Genomic DNA, 25,909 nt, shown 5'->3' with positions numbered 1-25,909 from the left:
ATTTAAAACTTATTAAATATCAAGGTAAATATCACAAATACAATAATACAAATGCTAAATGATATGTTTCAGGTCTTTTAAAAAGATTTTTTCCTTAAAAATTTTTTTATATATTGCTAATTTTTTAAATGGCCATAGGTACCCATGCTACAGTAGAAAATATTTGACTCATTCAAAATCATTAAGAAACCTGTGTCCTAACCGTTATTCAAGCTGCTGAACACAGCCGTGAACTTGCCTTTACCCTCAGACTTACCGTTTTCCTAACCCTAACCCTAATTTGGGCCCTTAACCCTAATTGAAGCCATTGGTAGCAAATATTTGACTCATTCAAAATCATTAACAAACCTGTCTCCTAACCATTATTCAAGCTGCTGAACACAGCCGTGAACTTGCCTTTACCCTCTGACTTACCGTTTTCCTAACCCTAACCCTAATTTGGGCCCTTAACCCTAATTGAAGCCATTGGTAGCAAATATTTGACTCATTCAAAATCATTAACAAACCTGTCTCCTAACCATTATTCAAGCTGCTGAACACAGCCGTGAACTTGCCTTTACCCTCTGACTTAACGTTTTCCTAACCCTAACCCTAATTTGGGCCCTTAACCCTAATTGAAGCCATTGGTAGCTTGGAAAACTTCAGATAACCCATTTAAAACTTATTAAATATCAAGGAAAATATCACAAATACAATAATACAAATGAAAAATGATATGTTTCAGGTCTTTTAAAAAGATTTTTTCCTTGAAATTTTTTAAATATATTGTTAATGTTTTTAATGGCCATAGGTTCCCATGTTACAGTAGAAAATATTTGACTCATTCAAAATCATTAACAAACCTGTGTCCTAACCATTATTCAAGCTGCTGAACACAGCCGTGAACTTGCCTTTACCCTCAGAGTTACCGTTTTCCCAAACCTAACCCTAGTTTGGGCCCTTAACCCTAATTGAAGCCATTGGTAGATTGGAAAACTTCAGAAAACCCATTAAAAAATTGATTAAAAATCAAGGTAAATATCATGAATACAATAATACAAATGCAAAATGATATGTTTCAGGTCTTTTTATACGATTTTTTCCTTAAAAATTTTTTTATATATTGCTAATTTTTTAAATGGCCATAGGTACCTATGCTACAGTAGAAAATATTTGACTCATTCAAAATCATTAAGAAACCTGTGTCCTAACCGTTATTCAAGCTGCTGAACACAGCCGTGAACTTTCCTTTACCCTCAGACTTACCGTTTTCCTAACCCTAACCCTAATTTGGGCCCTTAACCCTAATTGAAGCCATTGGTAGCAAATATTTGACTCATTCAAAATCATTAACAAACCTGTCTCCTAACCATTATTCAAGCTGCTGAACACAGCCGTGAACTTGCCTTTACCCTCAGACTTACCGTTTTCCTAACCCTAACCCTAATTTGGGCCCTTAACCCTAATTGAAGCCATTGGTAGCTTGGAAAACTTCAGATAACCCATTTAAAACTTATTAAATATCAAGGTAAATATCACGAATACAATAATACAAATGCAAAACAATATGTTTCAGGTCATTTTATACGATTTTTTCCTTGACAATTTTTTTATATATTGCTAATTTTTTTAATGGCCATTGGTACCCATGCTACAGTAGAAAATATTTGACTCAATCAAAATCATTAACAAACCTGTGTCCTAACCGTTATTCAAGCTGCTGAACACAGCCGTGAACTTTCCTTTACCCTCTGACTTACCGTTTTCCTAACCCTAACCCTAATTTGGGCCCTTAACCCTAATTGAAGCCATTGGTAGCTTGGTAAACTTCAGATAACCCATTTAAAATTTATTAAGAATCAAGGTAAATATCACAAATACAATAATACAAATGCTAAATGATATGTTTCAGGTCTTTTAAAAAGATTTTTTCATTAAAAAATTTTTTATATATTGCTAATTTTTTAAATGGCCATAGGTACCCATGCTACAGTAGAAAAAATTTGACTCATTCAAAATCATTAAGAAACCTGTGTCCTAACCGTTATTCAAGCTGCTGAACACAGCCGTGAACTTGCCTTTACCCTCAGACTTACCGTTTTCCTAACCCTAACCCTAATTTGGGCCCTTAACCCTAATTGAAGCCATTGGTAGCAAATATTTGACTCATTCAAAATCATTAACAAACCTGTCTCCTAACCATTATTCAAGCTGCTGAACACAGCCGTGAACTTGCCTTTACCCTCTGACTTACCGTTTTCCTAACCCTAACCCGAATTTGGGCCCTTAACCCTAATTGAAGCCATTGGTAGCAAATATTTGACTCATTCAAAATCATTAACAAACCTGTGTCCTAACCGTTATTCAAGCTGCTGAACACAGCCGTGAACTTGCCTTTACCCTCAGACTTAACGTTTTCCTAACCCAAACCCTAATTTGGGCCCTTAACCCTAATTGAAGCCATTGGTAGCTTGGTAAACTTCAGATAACCTATTTAAAATTTATTAAGAATCAAGGTAAATATCACAAATACAATAATACAAATGCAATATGATATGTTTCAGGTCTTTTTATACGATTTTTTCCTTAAAATTTTTTTTATATATTGCTAATTTTCTTAATGGCCATTGGTACCCATGATACAGTAGAAAATATTTGACTCAATCAAAATCATTAACAAACCTGTGTCCTAACCTTTATTCAAGCTGCTGAACACAGCCGTGAACTTTCCTTTACCCTCTGACTTACCGTTTTCCTAACCCTAACCCTAATTTGGGCCCTTAACCCTAATTGAAGCCATTGGTAGCTTGGTAAACTTCAGATAACCCATTTAAAATTTATTAAGAATCAAGGTAAATTTCACAAATACAATAATACAAATGCTAAATGATATGTTTCAGGTCTTTTAAAAAGATTTTTTCCTTAAAAAATTTTTTATATATTGCTAATTTTTTAAATGGCCATAGGTACCCATGCTACAGTAGAAAATATTTGACTCATTCAAAATCATTAACAAACCTGTGTCCTAACCGTTATTCAAGCTGCTGAACACAGCCGTGAACTTGCCTTTACCCTCTGACTTACCGTTTTCCTAACCCTAACCCTAATTTGGGCCCTTAACCCTAATTGAAGCCATTGGTAGCTTGGAAAACTTCAGATAACCCATTTAAAACTTATTAAATATCAAGGTAAATATCACGAATACAATAATACAAATGCAAAACAATATGTTTCAGGTCATTTTATACGATTTTTTCCTTGACAATTTTTTTATATATTGCTAATTTTTTTAATGGCCATTGGTACCCATGCTACAGTAGAAAATATTTGACTCAATCAAAATCATTAACAAACCTGTGTCCTAACCGTTATTCAAGCTGCTGAACACAGCCGTGAACTTTCCTTTACCCTCTGACTTACCGTTTTCCTAACCCTAACCCTAATTTGGGCCCTTAACCCTAATTGAAGCCATTGGTAGCTTGGTAAACTTCAGATAACCCATTTAAAATTTATTAAGAATCAAGGTAAATATCACAAATACAATAATACAAATGCTAAATGATATGTTTCAGGTCTTTTAAAAAGATTTTTTCATTAAAAAATTTTTTATATATTGCTAATTTTTTAAATGGCCATAGGTACCCATGCTACAGTAGAAAAAATTTGACTCATTCAAAATCATTAAGAAACCTGTGTCCTAACCGTTATTCAAGCTGCTGAACACAGCCGTGAACTTGCCTTTACCCTCAGACTTACCGTTTTCCTAACCCTAACCCTAATTTGGGCCCTTAACCCTAATTGAAGCCATTGGTAGCAAATATTTGACTCATTCAAAATCATTAACAAACCTGTCTCCTAACCATTATTCAAGCTGCTGAACACAGCCGTGAACTTGCCTTTACCCTCTGACTTACCGTTTTCCTAACCCTAACCCGAATTTGGGCCCTTAACCCTAATTGAAGCCATTGGTAGCAAATATTTGACTCATTCAAAATCATTAACAAACCTGTCTCCTAACCATTATTCAAGCTGCTGAACACAGCCGTGAACTTGCCTTTACCCTCTGACTTACCGTTTTCCTAACCCTAACCCTAATTTGGGCCCTTAACCCTAATTGAAGCCATTGGTAGCTTGGAAAACTTCAGATAACCCATTTAAAACTTATTAAATATCAAGGAAAATATCACGAATACAATAATACAAATGAAAAATGATATGTTTCAGGTCTTTTAAAAAGATTTTTTCCTTGAAATTTTTTAAATATATTGCTAATGTTTTTAATGGCCATAGGTTCCCATGCTACAGTAGAAAATATTTGACTCATTCAAAATCATTAACAAACCTGTGTCCTAACCGTTATTCAAGCTGCTGAACACAGCCGTGAACTTGCCTTTACCCTCAGACTTAACGTTTTCCTAACCCAAACCCTAATTTGGGCCCTTAACCCTAATTGAAGCCATTGGTAGCTTGGTAAACTTCAGATAACCTATTTAAAATTTATTAAGAATCAAGGTAAATATCACAAATACAATAATACAAATGCAATATGATATGTTTCAGGTCTTTTTATACGATTTTTTCCTTAAAAATTTTTTTATATATTGCTAATTTTCTTAATGGCCATTGGTACCCATGATACAGTAGAAAATATTTGACTCAATCAAAATCATTAACAAACCTGTGTCCTAACCTTTATTCAAGCTGCTGAACACAGCCGTGAACTTGCCTTTACCCTCTGACTTACCGTTTTCCTAACCCAAACCCTAATTTGGGCCCTTAACCCTAATTGAAGCCATTGGTAGCTTGGTAAACTTCAGATAACCTATTTAAAATTTATTAAGAATCAAGGTAAATATCACAAATACAATAATACAAATGCAATATGATATGTTTCAGGTCTTTTTATACGATTTTTTCCTTAAAAATTTTTTTATATATTGCTAATTTTCTTAATGGCCATTGGTACCCATGATACAGTAGAAAATATTTGACTCAATCAAAATCATTAACAAACCTGTCTCCTAACCATTATTCAAGCTGCTGAACACAGCCGTGAACTTGCCTTTACCCTCTGACTTACCGTTTTCCTAACCCTAACCCTAATTTGGGCCCTTAACCCTAATTGAAGACATTGGTAGCAAATATTTGACTCATTCAAAATCATTAACAAACCTGTCTCCTAACCATTATTCAAGCTGCTGAACACAGCCGTGAACTTGCCTTTACCCTCTGACTTACCGTTTTCCTAACCCTAACCCTAATTTGGGCCCTTAACCCTAATTGAAGCCATTGGTAGCTTGGAAAACTTCAGATAACCCATTTAAAACTTATTAAATATCAAGGAAAATATCACGAATACAATAATACAAATGAAAAATTATATGTTTCAGGTCTTTTAAAAAGATTTTTTCCTTGAAATTTTTTTAATATATTGCTAATGTTTTTAATGGCCATAGGTTCCCATGCTACAGTAGAAAATATTTGACTCATTCAAAATCATTAACAAACCTGTGTCCTAACCATTATTCAAGCTGCTGAACACAGCCGTGAACTTGCCTTTACCCTCAGAGTTACCGTTTTCCCAACCCTAACCCTAGTTTGGGCCCTTAACCCTAATTGAAGCCATTGGTAGATTGGAAAACTTCAGAAAACCCATTTAAAATTGATTAAAGATCAAGGTAAATATCATGAATACAATAATACAAATGCAAAATGATATGTTTCAGGTCTTTTTATACGATTTTTTCCTTGAAAATTTTTTTATATATTGCTAATATTTTTAATGGCCATAGGTACCCATGCTGCAGTAGAAAATATTTAACTCGTTCAAAATCATTAACAAACCTGTGTCCTAACCATTATTCAAGCTGCTGAACACAGCCGTGAACTTGCCTTTACCCTCAGACTTACCGTTTTCCCAACCCTAACCCTAGTTTGGGCCCTTAACCCTAATTGAAGCCATTGGTAGATTGGAAAACTTCAGAAAACCCATTTAAAATTGATTAAAAATCACGAATACAATAATACAAATGCAAAATGATATGCTTCAGGTCTTTTAAAAACATTATTATTTCTTGAACAAATATGAATATATTGCACATGTCTTTAATGGCCATAGGTAGCCAAGGTACTGTAGAAAATATTTCACTCGTTCAAAATCATTAACAAACCTGTGTCCTAACCGTTCTTCAAGGTGCTGAACACAGCTGTGAACTTGCCTATTAATTAACAAAATCTTCAAAAACATATTAATTGATTTATTTCACCATGGGTGTCACACAAACACGTTTTTCTATCCAATTGTATTACAAAAAGCAATTACCTTTTTTTGACATTTCGCATTTTTCATCAAAATTTTCATGAAAAGCATTTTTTAAATTGCATTTCACCATGGTTATTGCATAAACAGGATTTCCTGTACATCTATAACACCAAAATAAAAATTTAAAAACCAGTTAGTTGTTTAATTCAGAAATTTAAAAAAAAGAAAATAATTAGCAAGTGCAGCTTGGTCACCATTTGTAAGATCAGATGGTTTTTTTTTTTATTTTTATAAAAATGTGTTTTGTCCCTCTAAGCAAAAGAGCTTTTGTTTCCCTCTAGTGGCAATATATTTGCATTGTCTTTACCCGTTAGTGTGCACGTAAGCAATTGCTCAAGTATTTCATCTCATTCAGGGGTCCTTCTGCAACACCAGAGGTGTACCACCTCCACAGGATCACAGCTGATTGCAGATAACGCACCTGCGCCTGGGCCACACCTGTGATCGAGGAATTCTGGACTCGGATAGTCCAGATGAATTCCTGGACCCTGCCCGCACTGAAATTCCATCAGCATGTACTGAACTGTGGGCGGCCATGTCTGGTAATTTATGCCGAGTGCCTGGACAAGAACGCCTCTGTGCACAAAACGATGCCCGTTTTCATCAGAGACACTGTGGTTTCCAACACTGATGCAACTGCACACGACAGGAAGTGTGTCTGTTTTTGGACTTGAGTTTGCCCCGTAAATGCACCCTTTCATTCATGGGGCAGAGAGACAAGGGTAGGGCCTTCTCTGAAATGATGGGGTGCAGACCTGTGTCTGCTCTTCTCTGAAATGTTGGGGTGCAGGTGAGTGTGTGTGTGTCCATGTAGCTGTGTGTGTGTGCGGGTGAATGTGTGTGTGTCCATGTATTTGTATGTTTGCACGGGTGTGTGTGTGTGCATGCATGCGTGTGTTTCTGCAGGTGAGTTTTAATGTGTGGTCTGGTTTATCATAAAAAGGTAGCACTCTAAAGAAAAAACTACAGAACACAGATAAACATACTGTATGTGCAGTGCACAGAAAGCCAGAGATTGAGATATATCAATGTTTACCAGACTGTGAATTCCAGACGCAGACAGTTATTGAATAATTCATTTTCCCAGAGTACGCACGGTCACAAATGAATGTCATTCGTCCTCTGGTGGATTACCGTAGAAGGCCAAACTTGGAGAGAAGACGTGTTCACACTTGAAGTCGTACTGTAGGCGCAGCCAGCCGTTATAAGTCGGACCATGGAAAACTATTCCTAACACACAATCAATGTTGGAGCGACGGCTTTAAGTGCGCGCATGCGCTTTAGACGGGAAATGAATGTGACAGACGGAGGAGGGGGCCGCATTATCTGACATTCTGCGCGAGCGACGCGAGGAAGAGAGAGGAAGGAACGAAGAAAGATTTTTAAAAAAAGACGGGACAAGGGACAATTAGCGTTATAAATAAATTTGTGAGTTATGATGCACAGAATATTTATATTCAATTTATGCAGGGATCATTTTATACTTTGTAAATGTTAGTAGTTAATTTATTCAATCACTCAGTGCCAAACAGCTGCAGAATGAAACCATTTCCAATAGTTTTTAGACGCTACTAAACGAAAGGGATACGTTTGCAAATAAAACGGCGGTGACTTCCTGTAACAGTATAAGACTATCTGAAGAATGACAGTCGCGATTTGATTTATTCTGGGACATTTTTTCTACGCATAATTTTTAAACAATTGTAATACACCACTTTTTTCAATATTCAGGAGCTTTGTTTTACACGTTTTGTATACTTACAAATTTGCAATTTCTCAGATGTGCCAAATGTTTTATTTCGCAAGACGGGAACAATAGCGAATTTCTTTGTTACAGCCTACTGTGAGCAGCTGGTATAAGAGCAGCAGCACCAAATAACAAAAAATATATATAATAAAAATAAGCAACAACATAGAATAAGACAAAGTGCGTCCATATTCACACCCGGGTTCTGTGAAGACGCTGAACGCTCGCTGAGGACGCCGTGGGACCATGGCGACGGTGACCAGCGCCGAAGCAAACCCGCAACCTCGGGTGTATTTTCAAACACCATCCGGAACCGACGATTCCGACGTTCCAGTTCGGAAGCAGGGCCGCGTGACCGTTAAATACGACCGCAAGGAGCTGAGGAAGAGACTGAACCTGGAGGAGTGGATCATAGATCAACTGACGGATCTGTACGACTGCGAGGTATGGCAGGTGACACGGTGATGCTGTTCTTTTTGTGGATTCAGTTTGTATTAATATGCTGCATTTCTCACGGGATATTATGAAGAATGCATAATTACGTTTTGTAATATGTACATAATAATGTACAATTGCATGTACAATTCACTATAATCCATGCCACTAGTGGGTATCATCTTGCTAACAGCTATAGATATTTCATTGAATGGCACCTGCCCCTCCCAACATATTAGTATTGTCTAAAATCGCCTGCACATAAAATGACCATGGGTCCGGTGTTGCAACATGCTAATAATGTAGTGATGTAGCTCGACAAATATCTATTTCACGTAGTCGTCTGTGCATACTTGATTTGGGCCATGCCAGTAGCCTGCGTTTGCAGGCCAGAGGGGCAGCTGTGTGAGAGTTCCTTGCGTTGCGCTGGACTTCGACATTTGCTACTGTGCAGCGGAACACTTGGGATGACAGATGTACTGCCGCGAGCCTGTGGCCGCAGATGTCAGATATTTCTGTTTAGATCGGTGCTGAAATATTAAAAATAGGAGCGAAGGATCGTCACACAGTCGTGCCGTTAAAATGAATTGTCTAATCGGAAAGATTAACTGAGGGTCTTACAAGACAATTCAAGATTCTTTGTGGGAAATAAAAGGCTGGGACCATTGTATGGCTCATATCGACAGCCTTTTTAAATCATAGTTTTATAACTATATAAAGGTCACGTCAGATGCAGGCAACGGGAGTGTATTTACGTTTATACGTTTTATGTTCCGTCTCGAAGATTAATTCCACGTTTCCAAACGTTAGATGTAAGAAATGTTAAACGCCAGATTGAGTGTGCCTTGATTTATTGGACTACGGCGGTGTCTTAAACGCCATGTAAAATAGACCTGAGATTGCAGCGCGGGAGCCGAGACCAGCAAAACGCAGGGAGCCGCGGACCAGCTGCACTGTGACAAAAGAACACGTGGGCAAGGCGTTTTCTTGGCTCGCGCTCTCGGTGGAGCACCATTATAGCACTGACATCATCTTTCTACCTTAGCGATTCCTCGCTCCTTTTTTTCCAGTACTGGTCTGCTCTTGCAACACACACTCTCACACACACACGCACATACGCTTTAATGACAGAAAAACAGGAAGGAGAATCTCAGCTTGTATAAACATACCTCACGCTCATTCTTCCCTGCATTGTTAATTGTTAATATCAACAATAAGTTCCTCCTTTTTTGGTGAAAAAACCATTAAAGCCTGCTCTGAATGAACTTTGATCGGAGAAGTGATTAAAGAGGGAACAGATGCTTACTTCCTGTCCATTTTGGGGCACGTTGTACTTTTAATACTAACTCGCATCTATGCACCTATACGGGGTGCATGAAAGAGGCGTATTTCAGCACTTTAATATCGTGCGCTTGGAGGATAACTCACTGAATCTGGGTCGCTATTGCCATACAGTTACCTAATTGTGAGGGGCAATGCATTTACATGCAACTTTTCATGAGCACCCACATCAAACAGCGTGGAATATGGCTATGCTTCTCAAGGGTGTGTCCCACATTTGGGCAGGGCTGATGCAGCTTTGGGGGGGGGGGGGGGGGGGGGTGCTTTGGGGGGGCACAGGCAGGGTTCCGGGGCATCATGCCTGGTGCACTCTGAGGTCGAAAAATGTAATTCTGTTTGTTCCCCTTGGTTACCATATTCGCCCTTATCCCTCACCCCTTAGGAAGGATTGGGGCTTCTGTTCCAGAAGTCTCCAGGTGATCTGCTGAATGACGCCCTGGCAATTTAACCTGAGAAAGAAAAGAGTCATAAGAGTGGTCAGCCGGAACCATTTAAGATGGAAACTGGGATTGCCGGGGTGGGGATTCAGGATTGCCGGGGTGGGGATTCAGGATTGCCGGGGTGGGGATTCAGGATTGGTGACCAGGGGGAGAGCAAGGTTACCCGGATTCCGTTACTGTCCTCCCTGCCCCCGAATCCGGTCCTCACGTGGGGCAGACATTCTGCATTAAGGGTGTTTGCTGATGGAAACGAGCCATTGAGGCCATTCAGACCTGCCATTCGCCGACAGGCTACTTCACCTGACAGCAGACGGACTGGACAGCATCCAGCACTGCGTCAAGCCCGAGCTTCAACTCGCTGAGGGTCTGAACCTCATGACCCGCCTGGCAGAGCCGCTTCTCTGCATAAAACAGCGCCTGGTGTCTGAGCACAGCTCCCTCCAGCTCCCCTCCGCCTCTGCTTTGTGTTAACCTACACAGAACAAACCCAAAGGCTCTTCAGTAGCTCACTTTGCTTATCTAAACAAAACAAAGCAAAAAAGAACAAAAGAAAACCTCAAACTTTAAAATGATTAAAATTGAATTAAAAATGTATGTTATTCGGATTCTTAAGGGAAATCAAACGCTTGTATGTGTTTTACTGAAATACTTCAGCATGGTTGCATTATATTGATTTGCCAGCACAGTTACTTTATGTGTATTTGCGACTGAATGATTGTGACAGTGTTGATTATTAAGCATTTTATTTGAGTAGCTGTGTCCCCTAGTGGCTGTTTGCTGCCATAGCACCCAGGTTGTTGGTAGGCTTGTGTGTGGCTGCGAGCCGCAGCAGTGGCACAGGTCCTGGCGCCTCCTCTGCTCTCCCGGCGAGCTCAGGCTGAATGCAGAGACAGGCTAAAATAAGCCCGGCGTAATGCAGCCATTATGCGAGGTCTGAATCCTTCTGCGCAGGAAGTGATGTCACCACGTGTCTCTCATCCAGAGCACTCGGCCGAGCTCACAGGAAGTCCCCTCGCTGGCAAACGGCTCTAACACAACACCCCATGGTTGCCTCTTAGCCCTTTCCTGCTAAAAATAGTTTGTCACACCCCTGATATGGATCAGGGAGAAAATCTTTGAGTATTGAAAGTAATTCAGGGCAGCTACAGACCACAAGCACAGGCTGGGCCCTATAGAGCAGCTCAGTCAGTAAAGATGATTCCTATTTGGAAAGAGAACGCAAAACAAGGATGTAGTGTTTAATCTAGTAACTGATTGACAGATTTGAAGTAACTGTAGCATGTTGCTGCAGATAGCCAAGCAACATCAGATCCTGGATTGGCAGTTGATTGTTGCTGCTCCTGATTATAGGGGTTCATAATGGTGAAGTCTCTGGAGCACACTGGTGACCCCGAAAAGGAGTTTCAACAGGGACACGTCTGGGCTGCTTACAGCACAGTAGCAGAGCAACAGCAGACCCTGAACCCCCCAAACTCCACCTCACACCCCCACACCCCAAAAACATTGCTCTTCTGCAGAGGACATCCTTGCTGCTGCTGCTGGCCACTAACCCTGCAGACAAGCTGGTGGGAGGTTTTCCTCCGGAACGAAGGTCTTGCTTTCAAGGCCTCTGAACGTCCACAGGAGTGCGTCTTCCTCTAGTGATGAGACACCGCACTCACTCGTGCTCAAGTCTGGTGTGAAACTGCTGTGGCCACTTAGCTGGAACAGAGCTGAATCCCACAGCCAAGCCACACTGGAATGCATGGGAAAATGGCTTTAGACAGGTAAAGGGTTAGTTTGTTTAAATGGTTTCCTAATTAAAAGCTGTGGAACCCAAGACTACTCATTAATCTATGCTACACTATGGTTTGTGCACTCTGAAAATCGTGCATGTCCAAAAGAGACATACCTACATAGACTAAACTACTGCTTTGTTCAGTACTCACGTTTCCATGGTGATCTTTCTCGGTAGCTCCGCCCACCCTACTTCTGCTTCATATGTGGAATTCTGTAGGCCCAACAAAAGGAAGTGTCCATTGTGACATCACCGAGACCAACAATGACTTAATAATAATAACAACTTCATTCGTATAGCACTTTTCAGAACATGCCGTTCAAAGCACTTAGAAAACAATAGAAAAATAGGATAAAATAAAAACTAAAATAACACATTAAGGTATAATTAGACCTACAAAACATACATGGCATTGAAAAGGGTAAGAGAATATTGATATATTCAATAAGATAAACTGATTATAACATAAAATGAAAACATAATTCACCCAAAGGGCAATCTAAAAAATGTGTTTTTAAATGTGACTTAAAACTGTCACCTGCCTTTCTAACAGGGAGTGAACTCTAGAGCTTTGGAGCCTCACAGAGAAGGATCTATCACCTGTAGTTTTTAGTCTGGAGCACGGGACAGTAAGAAGATCACTGTGTGAGGGCCTGAGCAGTCTCCTAGAACTGTACCCGGGTGGACATTCCACTGGGTTCCAATCTGGTTCTAAGCTGGTCCAGCTGGTATGATCAACCTGGCAACAAGATGGTTGATGGCTGGATAGACCATCACCGAATTCCAGCAGGAATCTCCACCAGGGTACGGCACTGAAGGCTCAGAAATATAGGAAGGTGCTCGGCCAGGCAAAGCGTTAAAAGTAAATAATACATTTTTTACATCACTTCTAAAAATAACAGGAAGGCGGTGGAGTTTGGCAAGGATTGGGGTGATATGTGCCCTTTTTTCTGCTCTTAAATAAAATCTTGCGGCTGAATTTTGAACAAGCTGGAGCCGAGACAGAGCATGATTACTTCAGCCTGGCGTAGAGAGATTTGCAGTAATCTAATAAAGACAAGACAAAAGCATGTATCGTCTTCTCCTTGTCAGAAAAAGATAAACAGGGCAGAATCTTAGCTACGGTCCTGAGCTTATGGTGGCAAGATTGCACTACCTTTTTAATATGAGGCTCAGCATTTAGGTGAGAATGAAAAATAGCTCTGAGGTTTTCCGATGGGCAGACTTCACATTCAATCTGGGAGGGTTTAAATTATGCGATGGAAGTTCAGGCTCAGGTGCTGTAGTAGATGAGGGGCAGAGTGAGGGCACAAAATGGGGGGGGGGGGGGGGAGGCTGGGACCACACATGCACACACACACACACACACACCCCCTCACCCCCACACCCCCTCACCCCCTCACCCCCTCCACAAGCCAAAGCCTCAGCCTCGCTCACAAAGCCGTTTACGCCCAGAATTTAACAAAAGCTTCCGTCTTAACGAGGCACCTTAACGAGTCAGCTTAACGAGCACCCCCCCAAGCCCCCCCCTGCCCCCCCTCTGCTGGTCTGGATAAAAGGTAGAGTGTAGATTCTGCCCAGTGTAGAGACTCCTGATTCAGCCCAGTGTAGAGACTCCTGATTCAGCCCAGTGTAGAGACTCCTGATTCAGCCCAGTGTAGAGACTCCTGATTCAGCCCAGTGTAGAGACTCCTGATTCAGCCCAGTGTAGAGACTCCTGATTCAGCCCAGTGTAGAGACTCCTGACTCAGCCCAGTGTAGAGACTCCTGACTCAGCCCAGTGTAGAGACTCCTGATTCAGCCCAGTGTAGAGACTCCTGACTCAGCCCAGTGTAGAGACTCCTGATTCTGTCTCAGATTCAGCAAGTAAATCAGGAGTCTCTACGCTGGGCAGATGTGACCAAAAGCATATTCAGAAATCATCCTAAAACAGCCTTCTCGTCAGCTGATCCTCTAAATCGGCTCTTCACACAAACACTTGGCCGTGTTTTTTGAAGGGGCGATGTTTCTCTCGCTAACACACAAACAGCGTAATAAGACACGCTAACCTGCTGCTATTGGATTCCACAGTACAGCTGCAACAGCACAACAGTGCCGAAAAGCACATTTCATCAGCGGGGGGTCTGTTATTCAAACTGCCCCCCCGTGACTCATTCTCACCCTCGCCTTCATCTGCTCACGTGGCCTTGTAACCCACCCCTACCTGTGTCCCACCCCCACATCCAATCTGCTCATGGGGTTTTTTGTGACTTTTTAAGAAAAAAAAAAAGAACATCGTGTTTTGAATATGCATTGACCCAGCAATCCGCAGCAAGATAAAGGATTTGAGATTAGTCGGAGACCTCAGTACTGAGATAATGGATTTGAGATTAGTCGGAGACCTCAGTACTGAGATAAAGGATGTGTGATTAGTCGGAGACCTCAGTACTGAGATAAAGGATTTGAGATTAGTCGGAGATCTCAGTACTGAGATAAAGGATTTGAGATTAGTCGGAGACCTCAGTACTGAGATAAAGGATGTGTGATTAGTCGGAGACCTCAGTACTGAGATAAAGGATTTGAGATTAGTCGGAGATCTCAGTACTGAGATAAAGGATTTGAGATTAGTCGGAGACCTCAGTACTGAGATAAAGGATTTGAGATTAGTCGGAGACCTCAGTACTGAGATAAAGGATGTGTGATTAGTCGGAGACCTCAGTACTGAGATAAAGGATTTGAGATTAGTCGGAGACCTCAGTACTGAGATAAAGGATGTGTGATTAGTCGGAGACCTCAGTACTGAGATAAAGGATGTGTGATTGGTGCCCCTCTCTGCTTTCCTCCTTACCTCTTTCTTTTGTCTCTCCTAGCACATGGTCCTATACACTCACACTCACACACACACACACACACACACACACACACACACACACGTGCGCATGCATATCTGTGGACACAGGTGCAGTGACAGCTGGTCTGGGAAGCCACACTCTGGAGGGGAGAAAGGAGAGAGACGGAGGGAGAGAGAGAGGGAAAGAGGGGGAGGGGGGGAGAGAGAGAGAGAGAAAGGGAGGGAGAGAGGGAGAAAGAGAGAGGGAGGGAGAGAGGGAGGGAAGCAGGGAGAGAGAAGGAGGCAGAGGGAGGGACAGAGGGAGGCAGAGAGGGAGGGAAAGAGGGAGAGAGAGAGGGAGGGAGAGAGGGAGGCAGGGAGGAAAGCAGGGAGAGAGAATGAGGCAGATAGGGAAGGAGGGAGGACACGAGAAAGGGAGAGAGGGAAAGAAGAAGACAGATAGGGAGGAAAGGAGGGAAAGAAGCAGGGAGAGAGAGAGAGAGGAAAGCAGGACGGTATGAGACAGAAGGCTGAACTGTGGCTCTTTAATTCTAATCACTCATCTGTAAATGAGTCTGATTGTTTCTGTGCCAATTAATCTGCGCCAGAGCTGCGGCCTGCAGCCATGGCAACTGCACCCCCGCGCCCTCTGCGGCCGGGACGACCCCTGCCCGGCACCATGCGGCATGCGACATGCGCCATGCGCCATGCATTATCGATCGCAACAGGAAGTGGCCACTCACAGGATAACCAACAGGCACCAATGCATGCCATACCCACAAGAACTGATTTTGGTGCCTCATTTCGGTGCAACACAACTTCACATAAATAAACTAGGTACCGTTAGCAAGCTAGCTAACGTTAAACTCGGTCAAAATACCAAATGAGAAGCATTATAAAATTTAAGTATGAAGTATAATTTAAACAATGAAATTAAACAATAAAATTCTTCAATTTCTTTGCCTACATAGAAAAAAAAGATCTTTTATGTCGTTATTTGCTTTCTCGTCAGTTCTTTATTTTAAAGAATTTATCGGTTTACCGTTTGCTTTAGGATCTATATGGAGGAAATCTAGAGGAAAACCCATCCCTGATTGTATGTGATATCAGTTCTGCTCCAGCTGTTTTGGGGTCAGTGAACGCGATGCAGGAAGAGAGAGTGTGTAGCGCTGTCTGTTTAGAGACACAAAGAGGGGGTCCTGCCCATCCTGTTATGGAGAGGAACAGAGGGAGGAAACGAGGGAGAGAAAGGGGGAGAGCAGAAGAGAGCAAAAAAAAAAATAAGAGAAGAGGAGGGGGGAGGTAGTGGCTCCATAGAGAGTGAGATTAGAACTATGTTCAGCCAATACCCCCAATAAACCCCGGGCCCTTACCAACAACAGGGAGGAAGAGGTAGAGAGAGAGAGAGAGAGGGGGAGAGGGAGGGAGAGAGAGAGAGGACAGCTGGCGAGACAAAAAGTTAAGGAGTTTTATGTAAAGCGACTGAGGCAGCTGTGTGTGCCGATTCAGCGACTGAATGAAATGAGCTGAATGAAACTGAATTAACTGTAAAAAGGCACAGCAGGGCGGCAGGGCGGCAGGGTGGCGCAGTGGGTAGCACGTTCACCTCACAGCAAGAAGGCAGTGGGTTTGAATCCCCGCCTGGGCCCTTTCTGTGTGGAGTTTGCATGTTCTCCTCGTATCTGCGTGGGTTTCCTCCGGGTACTCCAGTTTCCTCCCATAGTCCAAAGACATGCAGGCTAAGTCAATTAGAGACTCTGAATTGCCCCTAGATACAAGTGTGTGAGTGAGTGGTGTGTGTGCCCTGCGATGGACTGGCGACCTGTTTAGGGTGTATACCTGCATGGGTGCATTAATGCTTGCTGGGACAGGCTCCAGCACCAGCTTAAAAATGCACAGAGAAAATGCTGAGCAATGGATTGAAAAATGCAGAGCTTCACTTACCGAGCGAAATGGAAACATAAAAACCACAATAAGTAATTAAATGTTTTCTGGAAAAGAGGAAACAGGAAGTCATCATGTTTTATGCATCAGATGGCGACCCTGCTGGCGGTCGTCTTAGTTCCTGGAATTAAGACGTTTTCAGGAATTAAGTTTTCAGGGAAAGGAACTTTGTGTCCCGCGGTGAATCACTTAGCGAGTTTAACGGAGGAAGTGTCGTCATGGCGACAGCACTGCTGGGAGGGCCAGCCAGCTGTGAAAGGTCTACACCTACACTCCTCAGTTTTGCTAAAATCACCCTCCCTCCTTCTCCCCCTGCCTGCTGTGTGTGTGTGTGTGTGTGTGTGTGTGTGTGTGTGTGTGCACCTGCTTCAGGAGGAGGCCATTCCAGAGCTGGAGATCGATGTGGATGAGCTCTTGGACATGCCCAGCGACAAGGAGCGAGCCATCAGGGTGAAGGTACGGCACCACGCGGAGAGGGGCATTGTGGGATTGATATATCGCCTGAGGAGTTTACGAGTTCCAGCACATCACATGACTGCATATTTCTCACCCTGTGTTTCCTTTGGCCTGCAGGACCTGCTGGTGGACTGCTACAAGCCCACGGATGTAAGTGCAGAAACGTGCTGCCGTTATTCATCCTCTTAAGGAGCGATTCTGCTCACACAGAGGAGAGTCTGTACCTAAAGCGCCTCGGACTTAGCGTCCACGTTTGCATTCACAAACCTGCGCTCTCTGACACACGTGGGCCCACATCAACAACAGTGAGGGTTTTGTTCCGCACAACCGGGTCAAACCTGCATACACACAACCTCCCCTGGAGAATCAGACTCAATCCATAGTTAACTATGCCCCCCCTACCCCTGCATTCCATGCCATAAATGGCTTGCTCGTTTTAACGGGAAAATTCTGAAGGCTAAGGATGTGGAAACAGAAACAGGACATATTTTATTTAGTATTTTGAAGTCCGCTGCCGTCGTCAAAGTTCAGTGCTCCATGTTTTTCAGAGAAAATGAAGTGAAAAATTCAGCATTCACCCAAAATTGTTTTTTGGTCTTGACATAAAATACTTCAGCAAAATTGTACAATTTCTGGATGATAAAATGCTTTGAGAAACTTGTCCACTTTATGGATAATTCCACTGAACTACATAAGAACTAGAAGGGAAACCGCCTTCTCAAACTGGCTCTTTTTCGCCATCTTGTAGTGGTGCCACATGCAGAAGAATTGAATTGAACAGAATTGAATGGAACCACATGACCACGCTTCCCTTCTAGTTCTTATGCAGTTAATTGGATAAATTCACTTTCACTGTTTAAAAGGAATAAAATTTGCATTTCCCTCTATGGAACGCAGATCAGCATTCAAGGTACAGATAAATAACAGGTGCTCCCACCTGGCCTAATTAGGGGGAAGCAATAAGACATCACATCACATTAGGGTAATATGGCAGACACTCACACTCACACACATACACACACTCACACCACGCGCACAAGCACAAACATGCACTTACACTCTCTCTCACACTCACACACATACACACACTCACACCGCGCGCACAAGCACAAACATGCACTTACACTCTCTCTCACACTCACACACATACACACTCACACTGCGCGCACAAGCACAAACATACACTTACACTCTCTCTCACGCACACGCACGCACACACACACACACACACAAACCGCGTAACAGTGAAAATGTATCCTGCCCTCCTCCCTCTTGGTTGCTCACTTCCTGTTTCCTGCAGGATTTTGTGGCTGCGCTGCTGGAGAAGGTGCGAGGCATGCAGAAACTCAACACCCCTCCAAAGAAGATAGACCTCACCCCTTAATCTCTGACCCCTGAATCTGCCCCCTAAACCCAAACACCCCCCCCCCCAAAGAAGATAGAGCTCATCCCTTAATCCCCGACCCCTGAATCTCTGCCCCCAAAAACCCGAACACTCCCCAAAGAAGATAGAGCTCACTCCTTAATCCCTGACCCCTGAATCTGACCCTTAACCCAAACACTCCCCCCAAAGAAGATAGAGCTCACTCCTTAATCCCTGACCCCTGAATCTGACCCTTAACCCAAACACTCCCCCCCCAAAGAAGATAGAGCTCACCACTTAATCCCTGACCCCTGAATCTGACCCTTAACCCCAACTCCCCCCAAAGTAGACCTTAACCCTTAATCTCTGACCCCTGAACCCCTACCTCTTAACTGCCAACCCCAATGCCATAACCCCTGACCCCATACAACCCGGCCCTTGTAATCCCTGATTGAATAACCCCTGACCAGGTAACCCCTGATCCCTGGACCAATGCAGTCCTTACCCTGTAAACCTGGCCTCCTTAACCTCTGACCCAAAACCGCTGAACCATCGACCCCTTAAACACCAACCTCTTAACACTAAACCCTGAACCCTTAATCGCGTAACCCCAACTCCTCACCCCTTAACCCCATCCCTTCTGCAAAATGTGCAATCCCACAATCCCTGCATGGTGCTGAGGGGGCGGGGGGGGGGGGGGGGGGGGACCCCAGCGTTCAGACCTCCTCTTCAGGGGACTCTTCAGTGTGACGGACGTGTTGTTTGAGTACCATTCCGCACTGTGCAGCCACAGCATTTACACAGCGAGTACGTACTGAGTACACATGACTGAGTAGCCATAGTGAGTACACAGTGAGTGTATAGTAAGATGTGAGTACACAGTGAGTACGTAGTGAGTACACAGGACTGAGTAGCCATAGTGAGTACGTAAAGAGTAAACTGAGTACATAGGAGTGAGTAGACAGAGAGTACACAGTGAGTACGCACACAGGACTAAGTAGCCATAGTGAGTAATCAGTAGTACATACTAGCAGAGAATGCTGTGTATGTAGGGGGTACACAGTGCTGAGTAGCTCTAGTGAATAGATAGTGAGTTAACACTGAGTACATACTGAGTACATAGTAGGCAGTGAGTGCACACTAAGTACGTGGTGAGAAAGCACTAAGTACACAGAAAACTGTGATTAACGAGTGCATTGGGAGTAAACTGAGTATATAGTGAGTAAGCATTGACCACACAGTGAGTATGTAGTGAATACACACCGAGTACACAAAGTAAGTAGTGAGTATGTAGTCTGAGGACACAGTGCCACACACACACACACACACACAGATCAGACGATGACGGGAAGGAAGAGGCCTTTTATAATCCTACCATTGCTACTCCAGAACTTCAGTACTCCAGCACTTGCAGTTTGATAGTGTAGTACAGGAATTCCAAACCCTGGTCCTGGAGAGCCATAGGGTCCGCTGGGGTCCCCAAACCCTGGTCCTGGAGAGTGCTGGGGTCCCCAAACCCTGATCCTGGAGAGTGCTGGGGTCCCCAAACCCTGATCCTGGAGAGTGCTGGGGTCCCCAAACCCTGGTCCTGGAGAGTGCTGGGGTCCCCAAACCCTGATCCTGGAGAGCCGCAGGGTTTTTTCCATTTTCTCCTCAAAATCCCAAACCAGTGCAGATCCAATAAGCAGGTGAGGTCAGACTAATCAGGTGCTTTAATGATCAGCTGTGCTAAGGCTTTCCAGGTGTAGGGGACCCAGAGTAAGGTCTGATGTTCTGAACATGTGATTAGCTTAATTATTCAAATCTTAATACGTTTTATAGGGGGGTGGGGGGTGTTATCCACTGATCATAGTTGGGTCTGTCGACTGCCACATGGTCTCAGAAACACCCCAAATACCCCCCCACCCCCATTTCTGAACAGTAAAGCTGCAGGCACTGCTCTCCCTCCCCCCCCCCCTTTTTACTTTTTAAAGATGTAAATGATAATTAATATTCCAAAATGTGAGCAGGTTTCCTTTTTTTTGTAAAGCAAAAAAACAGTAAGACTTCTTTTTAGCATTTCAACCAATTTTTTTTATTGTTTTTTCTTTTTTTTTGTAATCGGGTGGTGAGGATGGATTGAGCTGGTTTTTAATACTCTTTGTAAGAGTATATAAAATAAAGTAATTTTGCTAACTAAGTGTTCAGCTTTGATTCTAATCATGTGCATACCGTTAGAAATGCAAGTATAAATAATGTGTTTAAAAGTCGTTTTGCTAGTTTCTTACACGAACTCCGCTAGCTCTTGTGTTAAAATACCACTGCGGCTCTTTAATAGCCGCACAGTAACTCCACACTGCGCGCAGGAGCCTCAGCAGCGTGCAGCACAGCAGCACCGTGCTACACTCAGAACCCTGTGCCTGTGTGGTGCTCATAGCACAGGTTCACAGGCAATACTGTGCTCTCACACAGTGACTATTTATTATACTCTGAATGCACTACATACCTTACAGACCACACACACACATACACACACGTACACATATACACAGGCACACATACACACACGCCACCTCACAACCAAACAATACAAACACACTTCTCACACGCACACACCCTGCATCCAAACACTTCAGCATTACTACTGGACCCAAACATTGCTCATATCCCAAACTCAAACTCTACATCTCAGAATCCTGCAACCCTGTCCAGCTGAGTACACTAAGCACGAATACCCAACACCACCCAAAACCTGGACTCTAGCACCATCTCCTTCCAAACACCTCCACCCCCCAATACAACACCCAATAACAAGACCCACTCAGCCTTCCCAGATCCACCCAGCACCATCACCCTCTCAACACCAACACACACCTCCACTCTCCCAACACCATCCCCAATCCACTTCAACCCCCACCCACTACCTTCAACACTACCCAACACCATCCCCAATCCACTTCAACCCCCACCCACTACCTCCAACACTACCCAACACCATCCCCAATCCACTTCAACCCCCACCCACTACCTCCAACACTACCCAACACCATCCCCAATCCACTTCAACCCCCACCCACTACCTCCAACACTACCCAACACCATCCCCAATCCACTTCAACCTCCAACACTACCCAACACCATCCCCAATCCACTTCAACCCCCACCCACTACCTCCAACACTACCCAACACCATCCCCAATCCACTTCAACCCCCACCCACTACCTCCAACACTACCCAACACCATCCCCAATCCACTACCTCCAACACTACCCAACACCATTCCCAATCCACTTCAACCCCCACCCACTACCTCCAACACTACCCAACACCATCCCCAATCCACTTCAACCCCCACCCACTACACCGCCAACACTACCCAACACCATCCCCAATCCACTTCAACCCCCACCCACTACCTCCAACACTACCCAACACCATCCCCAATCCACTTCAACCCCCACCCACTACACCTCCAACACTACCCAACACCATCCCTAATCCACTTCAACCCCCACCCACTACCTCCAACACTACCCAACACCATCCTCCCAACCCACGCAACACCGCTGGTGGTGGCTGGCCTGCATGGTGCCCCAGCAGTTTAGGGAAGTTTTGGGTCCTCCTGCCTCCCTACTCTCCACATGTTTAAATCCCGCCCCCCACCCCCACCGTTGCCTTAGACTTTTGCGTTACACAGACCAAATGAAAAGATTTCCAGGATTTTTTTACTTTTTTTTAATTTTTAAGCCAGGAGCAGAGAGGAGGGTGTGCGGGGGGAGAAGGTGTGCGGGTGGAGGGGGGGTGCGGGTGGAGGGGGGGTGTGATCAGTGCTGGTGGACTCTCCCAGCTTGTTTTTCTACGCAGACGCTGTACTGTACAGACGGATCTCCCAGCCAGACTTCCTTAGGTGCAAACGATAACTGAGTCACATGACTGTATTTCCATGTGTCAGTCAGATAGTGATGTTATACCCTCATTTTCCTCATTTTTTAAAATTGCACAACTGCAAAAAAGAAACAAAAAGAAACTGCAAACCGTAGAGATGCCATTTAGCGCGTGATCAAATTTTGTTTGAAAAAATCTTTTTAAAAGGTTATGTAGCAATATTTACTGTACCGTTTTGCCAATTTTGTTATACTTTTATGCAAATTTAATAATAAAAAATTCAAATTTACAAAAGTTTAAAGTGTCCCTGAATGTCTTTGGAGTCCTTTTCCTGTTACCATGAAAAACACACACTACATTTACAATGTTCAGGCAGAAGACTTTTGGTGTGGAAATACTGTTATTGGCCAATCTGAGTGGCAGTAGCAGAATGAAATTTTAATTAAATGAAATCATATTAGTCATATTGCACCTTTACAGTTGCATGAAACAGAATTATATTTCCATAGAGCGTTTCTCTCATGAGCCACAGATCACTGCCTAATTACATTTTTAAAAAGAACAAAAAGAAAAAGTTAAATTCTCTGGTTTATTCCTGTTTGGTTTTGATTTAGCAGAAGCAGGAAACCCCCTTCCAGGTCTCGTTTGAAACGGACACAAAAGCAGGTGCTCGGAAACAAAAGCGCTTAGTCATCAACAGCTTCTCCCACAGGTGAAGCGTACAGGTGAGAATAAAACTTCCCCCGCCCCACCTGCCAGTGTCACAGAGTTCACACAGCGAGCAAAACACCCATACGGCTCCATCCCTGAATAATCCTTCACTGAAAGCACACTGATCCCACGTGAATTAGGCGCCACCTGCTGGAGAGAAGATCTCACAGCATCACACGTCTCAATTTCACATATTTCACTAGCTGCTCAACAGAGTCCACTTCTGAAAAACCCCGTTTGACCTTCTGTTCCCTCACACTAGTGGAGAACTTGGAGCTCCAGTCCAGGGTGAAATGTACAAGGAGAAAATTGTGCAAATTATTTGTCAGTATCGGTGAATACACGCAGATATTATTGTTATGGTTATTTTTATGATTATAACCATTATGGAGCTCAAAGAGCTTTCAGGATTGTCAGCGGAATGGAACAAAAGAAAGACTCGGGGGCAGCTGAGCATGCTGGGAAATGGAACCCGTGCAGTATGAGCGTCTGAGAGGGTTCTTCCAGGTCACAGCGCGCAGCGGGGCGGAGATGCAGGGAGGATTCATCGAGTCGCGGCTCCGGCTAGACTTTCCCCGCGGGACGACCGAGAGCGCTCCTCTGGGCCCCCCCCCCCCCCTCTCTCTCACTCTCTCTCTCTCACACGCCCCCCCCCTCTCTCTCTCTCTCTCAGCATGCAATCACCAGGAGGTTATCGCTATGGCAACGGCATTTCATGAAGCAGCACAAATAAAAATGCACATATTATTTTTCCCCCCTCAGCAAGCCTCGGTTTTTAAAGTTAGGCGTGTCCCCTCCTCCTCGATGTCAGGTCTGTTCACCGGCAGACAGGTGAGGATCCAAGACAGGGGAGAGACAGACACAGAGGGAGAGAAGGAGAAACAGGAAGAGAGGAAGAGTGAGAGAGACATGGAGGGAGGGAGAGACAAAGGAAGAGAGTGAGAGAGGAAAAGTGACAGGGGGAGAGAGATGGAGGGAGAGAGAGAGGAAGAGGAAACCAGGGTGAAGAGAGGCAGAAGAAGACTGGGCCTTTATATGAGTTTTGGTGCCATGAAAATCCGTGCAAAATCCGTGGCACTGTCGATTATGATTTCTGCCAACTGCATCTTGCTTGTTCTAAAAATAAAAAAAAGCAAAAAAACAATACAAACAGAACTTCCTCTCTCTCAGGCAGTTTAAACAGCCATAAGCAAGATTCTGAAAGAGAGATGGCGCTCTTCATGATGGACAAATAACAGCAGTTCTGCTGCACTAGCCCTTTCTGTCCAGCAGGTGGCAGCATGTCATCAGCAGAGAGAAATAGGAGGTCGCAGGTGAGCTCAGGACAGGAGTCAGGAGCAATGTTCTGTTTAAGGAAATCCGTCAGTGACCAGAAATAACACAGAAACAGTCACTGTACGGGCTTCCTTTAAAATAAGTTCACTACAGGACACTGTTCATCTCACAACCTGGCGTGCACACGCGCACGCACACACCTCTCATTCTCTCACTCTCCCTCTCAATCCATCTCTCTACCCCTCCCTCCATCTTCATTGTAAAATACTACCCCTGCCTTTCTCTCTGGTTATTTTCCATTTTACTTGAAGGAATAAAAATGAACTGAGCAGCCTGTACACACAAACAACGGCGATGCGAAGTCCAAATTCTGCAGAGTAAAATCACCCAAACTGGCACCACCGCACACGCCATCTGTTTCTGTCTCTTCCTTCATTTCTTTTCTCTCCCCCCATTCATCTTCCCATTTCCAGCCAATCCCCTCTTCCCCCTTTCTCTGGCTGCGCTGTCCGTCTCAGGGGATGAGAGTTCATCTCAGTTTCTCAGAAGCAGCACAAACAGACTAATTTGAACTGTTACTGATGCTCTGGAGTATTTGTTAAGCAGCGAACGGCAGCTACAGCATGGTTTTATACATACATAAACATGCACATTATTAGGTAGATATCTAGTACAGGGTAGGACCCCCTTTTACCTGCAGAACAGCCTCAGGTCTCTGTGGTGTGGATTCAGCGAGGTTCTGCAATTGTTCCTCAGGAATTTCGGTTCATGCAGGCTTGATAGTCCCTGCTTATTTTTTGGCCACGCATTCATGTCCCGAACCTCCCCATATCCCACCTCATCCCAAACCTGCGCTACTGGACCGAGATCTGGGGACTGTGCGGGCCATTGGAGTACCATGAAGTCACTGTCATGTTTGTGGAACCAGGTTGAGATGACGTGTGCTTTGTGACATGGTGTGTTACCCTGCTGGAAGTGCCCATTTGAAAAAGGGTAGACTTCAGCCATAAAGTGATGCACATGATCAGCAACAATGCTTAGGTATGCTGTGGCATTCAAATGAGGTATTAAGGGGCCTAAAGTGTACCTAAAAAAACATTCCCCACACCATTACACCACCAGCAGCCTGCACCGTTCACACAAGACAGAACGGATCCATGCTTTCAAAATCTAATTCTGACCATCTGCAGGTTACAGCAGAAATCGAGATCGGAGAAACGTTGCCAGGTCTGACCAATCTTCATTCGCCCAGTTTTGGTGATCACGTCTCCACACCTTCTTGCTCGCAGCTGACAGGAGGGGAACACGGCGCGGTGCTCTCCCGCTGCAGCCCGTCTGCTCCAGAGTTCAGCGCACCGTGCAGTCAGAGACGCCCGTCTGCACACGGCTGCTCCAGAGTTCAGCGCACCGTGCAGTCAGAGACGCCCTTCTGCACGCGGCTGCTC

At 43.9% G+C, this 25,909-nt stretch overlaps 1 protein-coding gene across 1 annotated transcript; it reads left to right on the top strand.

The window, feature by feature from the left end:
* The first annotated feature begins 7,511 nt into the window (after positions 1 to 7,511).
* Positions 7,512 to 18,825, top strand: LOC118236602 (protein phosphatase 1 regulatory subunit 14B-like). Its single transcript, XM_035435095.1, has 4 exons — positions 7,512 to 8,492; positions 17,167 to 17,250; positions 17,368 to 17,400; positions 18,551 to 18,825. The coding sequence occupies exons 1-4, from the start codon at positions 8,295 to 8,297 to the stop codon at positions 18,632 to 18,634; spliced, it is 399 nt and encodes a 132-aa protein (XP_035290986.1). The 5' UTR covers positions 7,512 to 8,294; the 3' UTR covers positions 18,635 to 18,825.
* Positions 18,826 to 25,909: the final 7,084 nt, after the last annotated feature.

Source organism: Anguilla anguilla, chromosome 9, assembly GCF_013347855.1.
Source record: "Anguilla anguilla isolate fAngAng1 chromosome 9, fAngAng1.pri, whole genome shotgun sequence".
Lineage (NCBI taxonomy): Eukaryota > Metazoa > Chordata > Actinopteri > Anguilliformes > Anguillidae > Anguilla > Anguilla anguilla.
The sequence above is the reverse complement of the archived record's forward strand: the minus strand, read 5'-3'. Positions and strand labels throughout refer to the sequence as shown.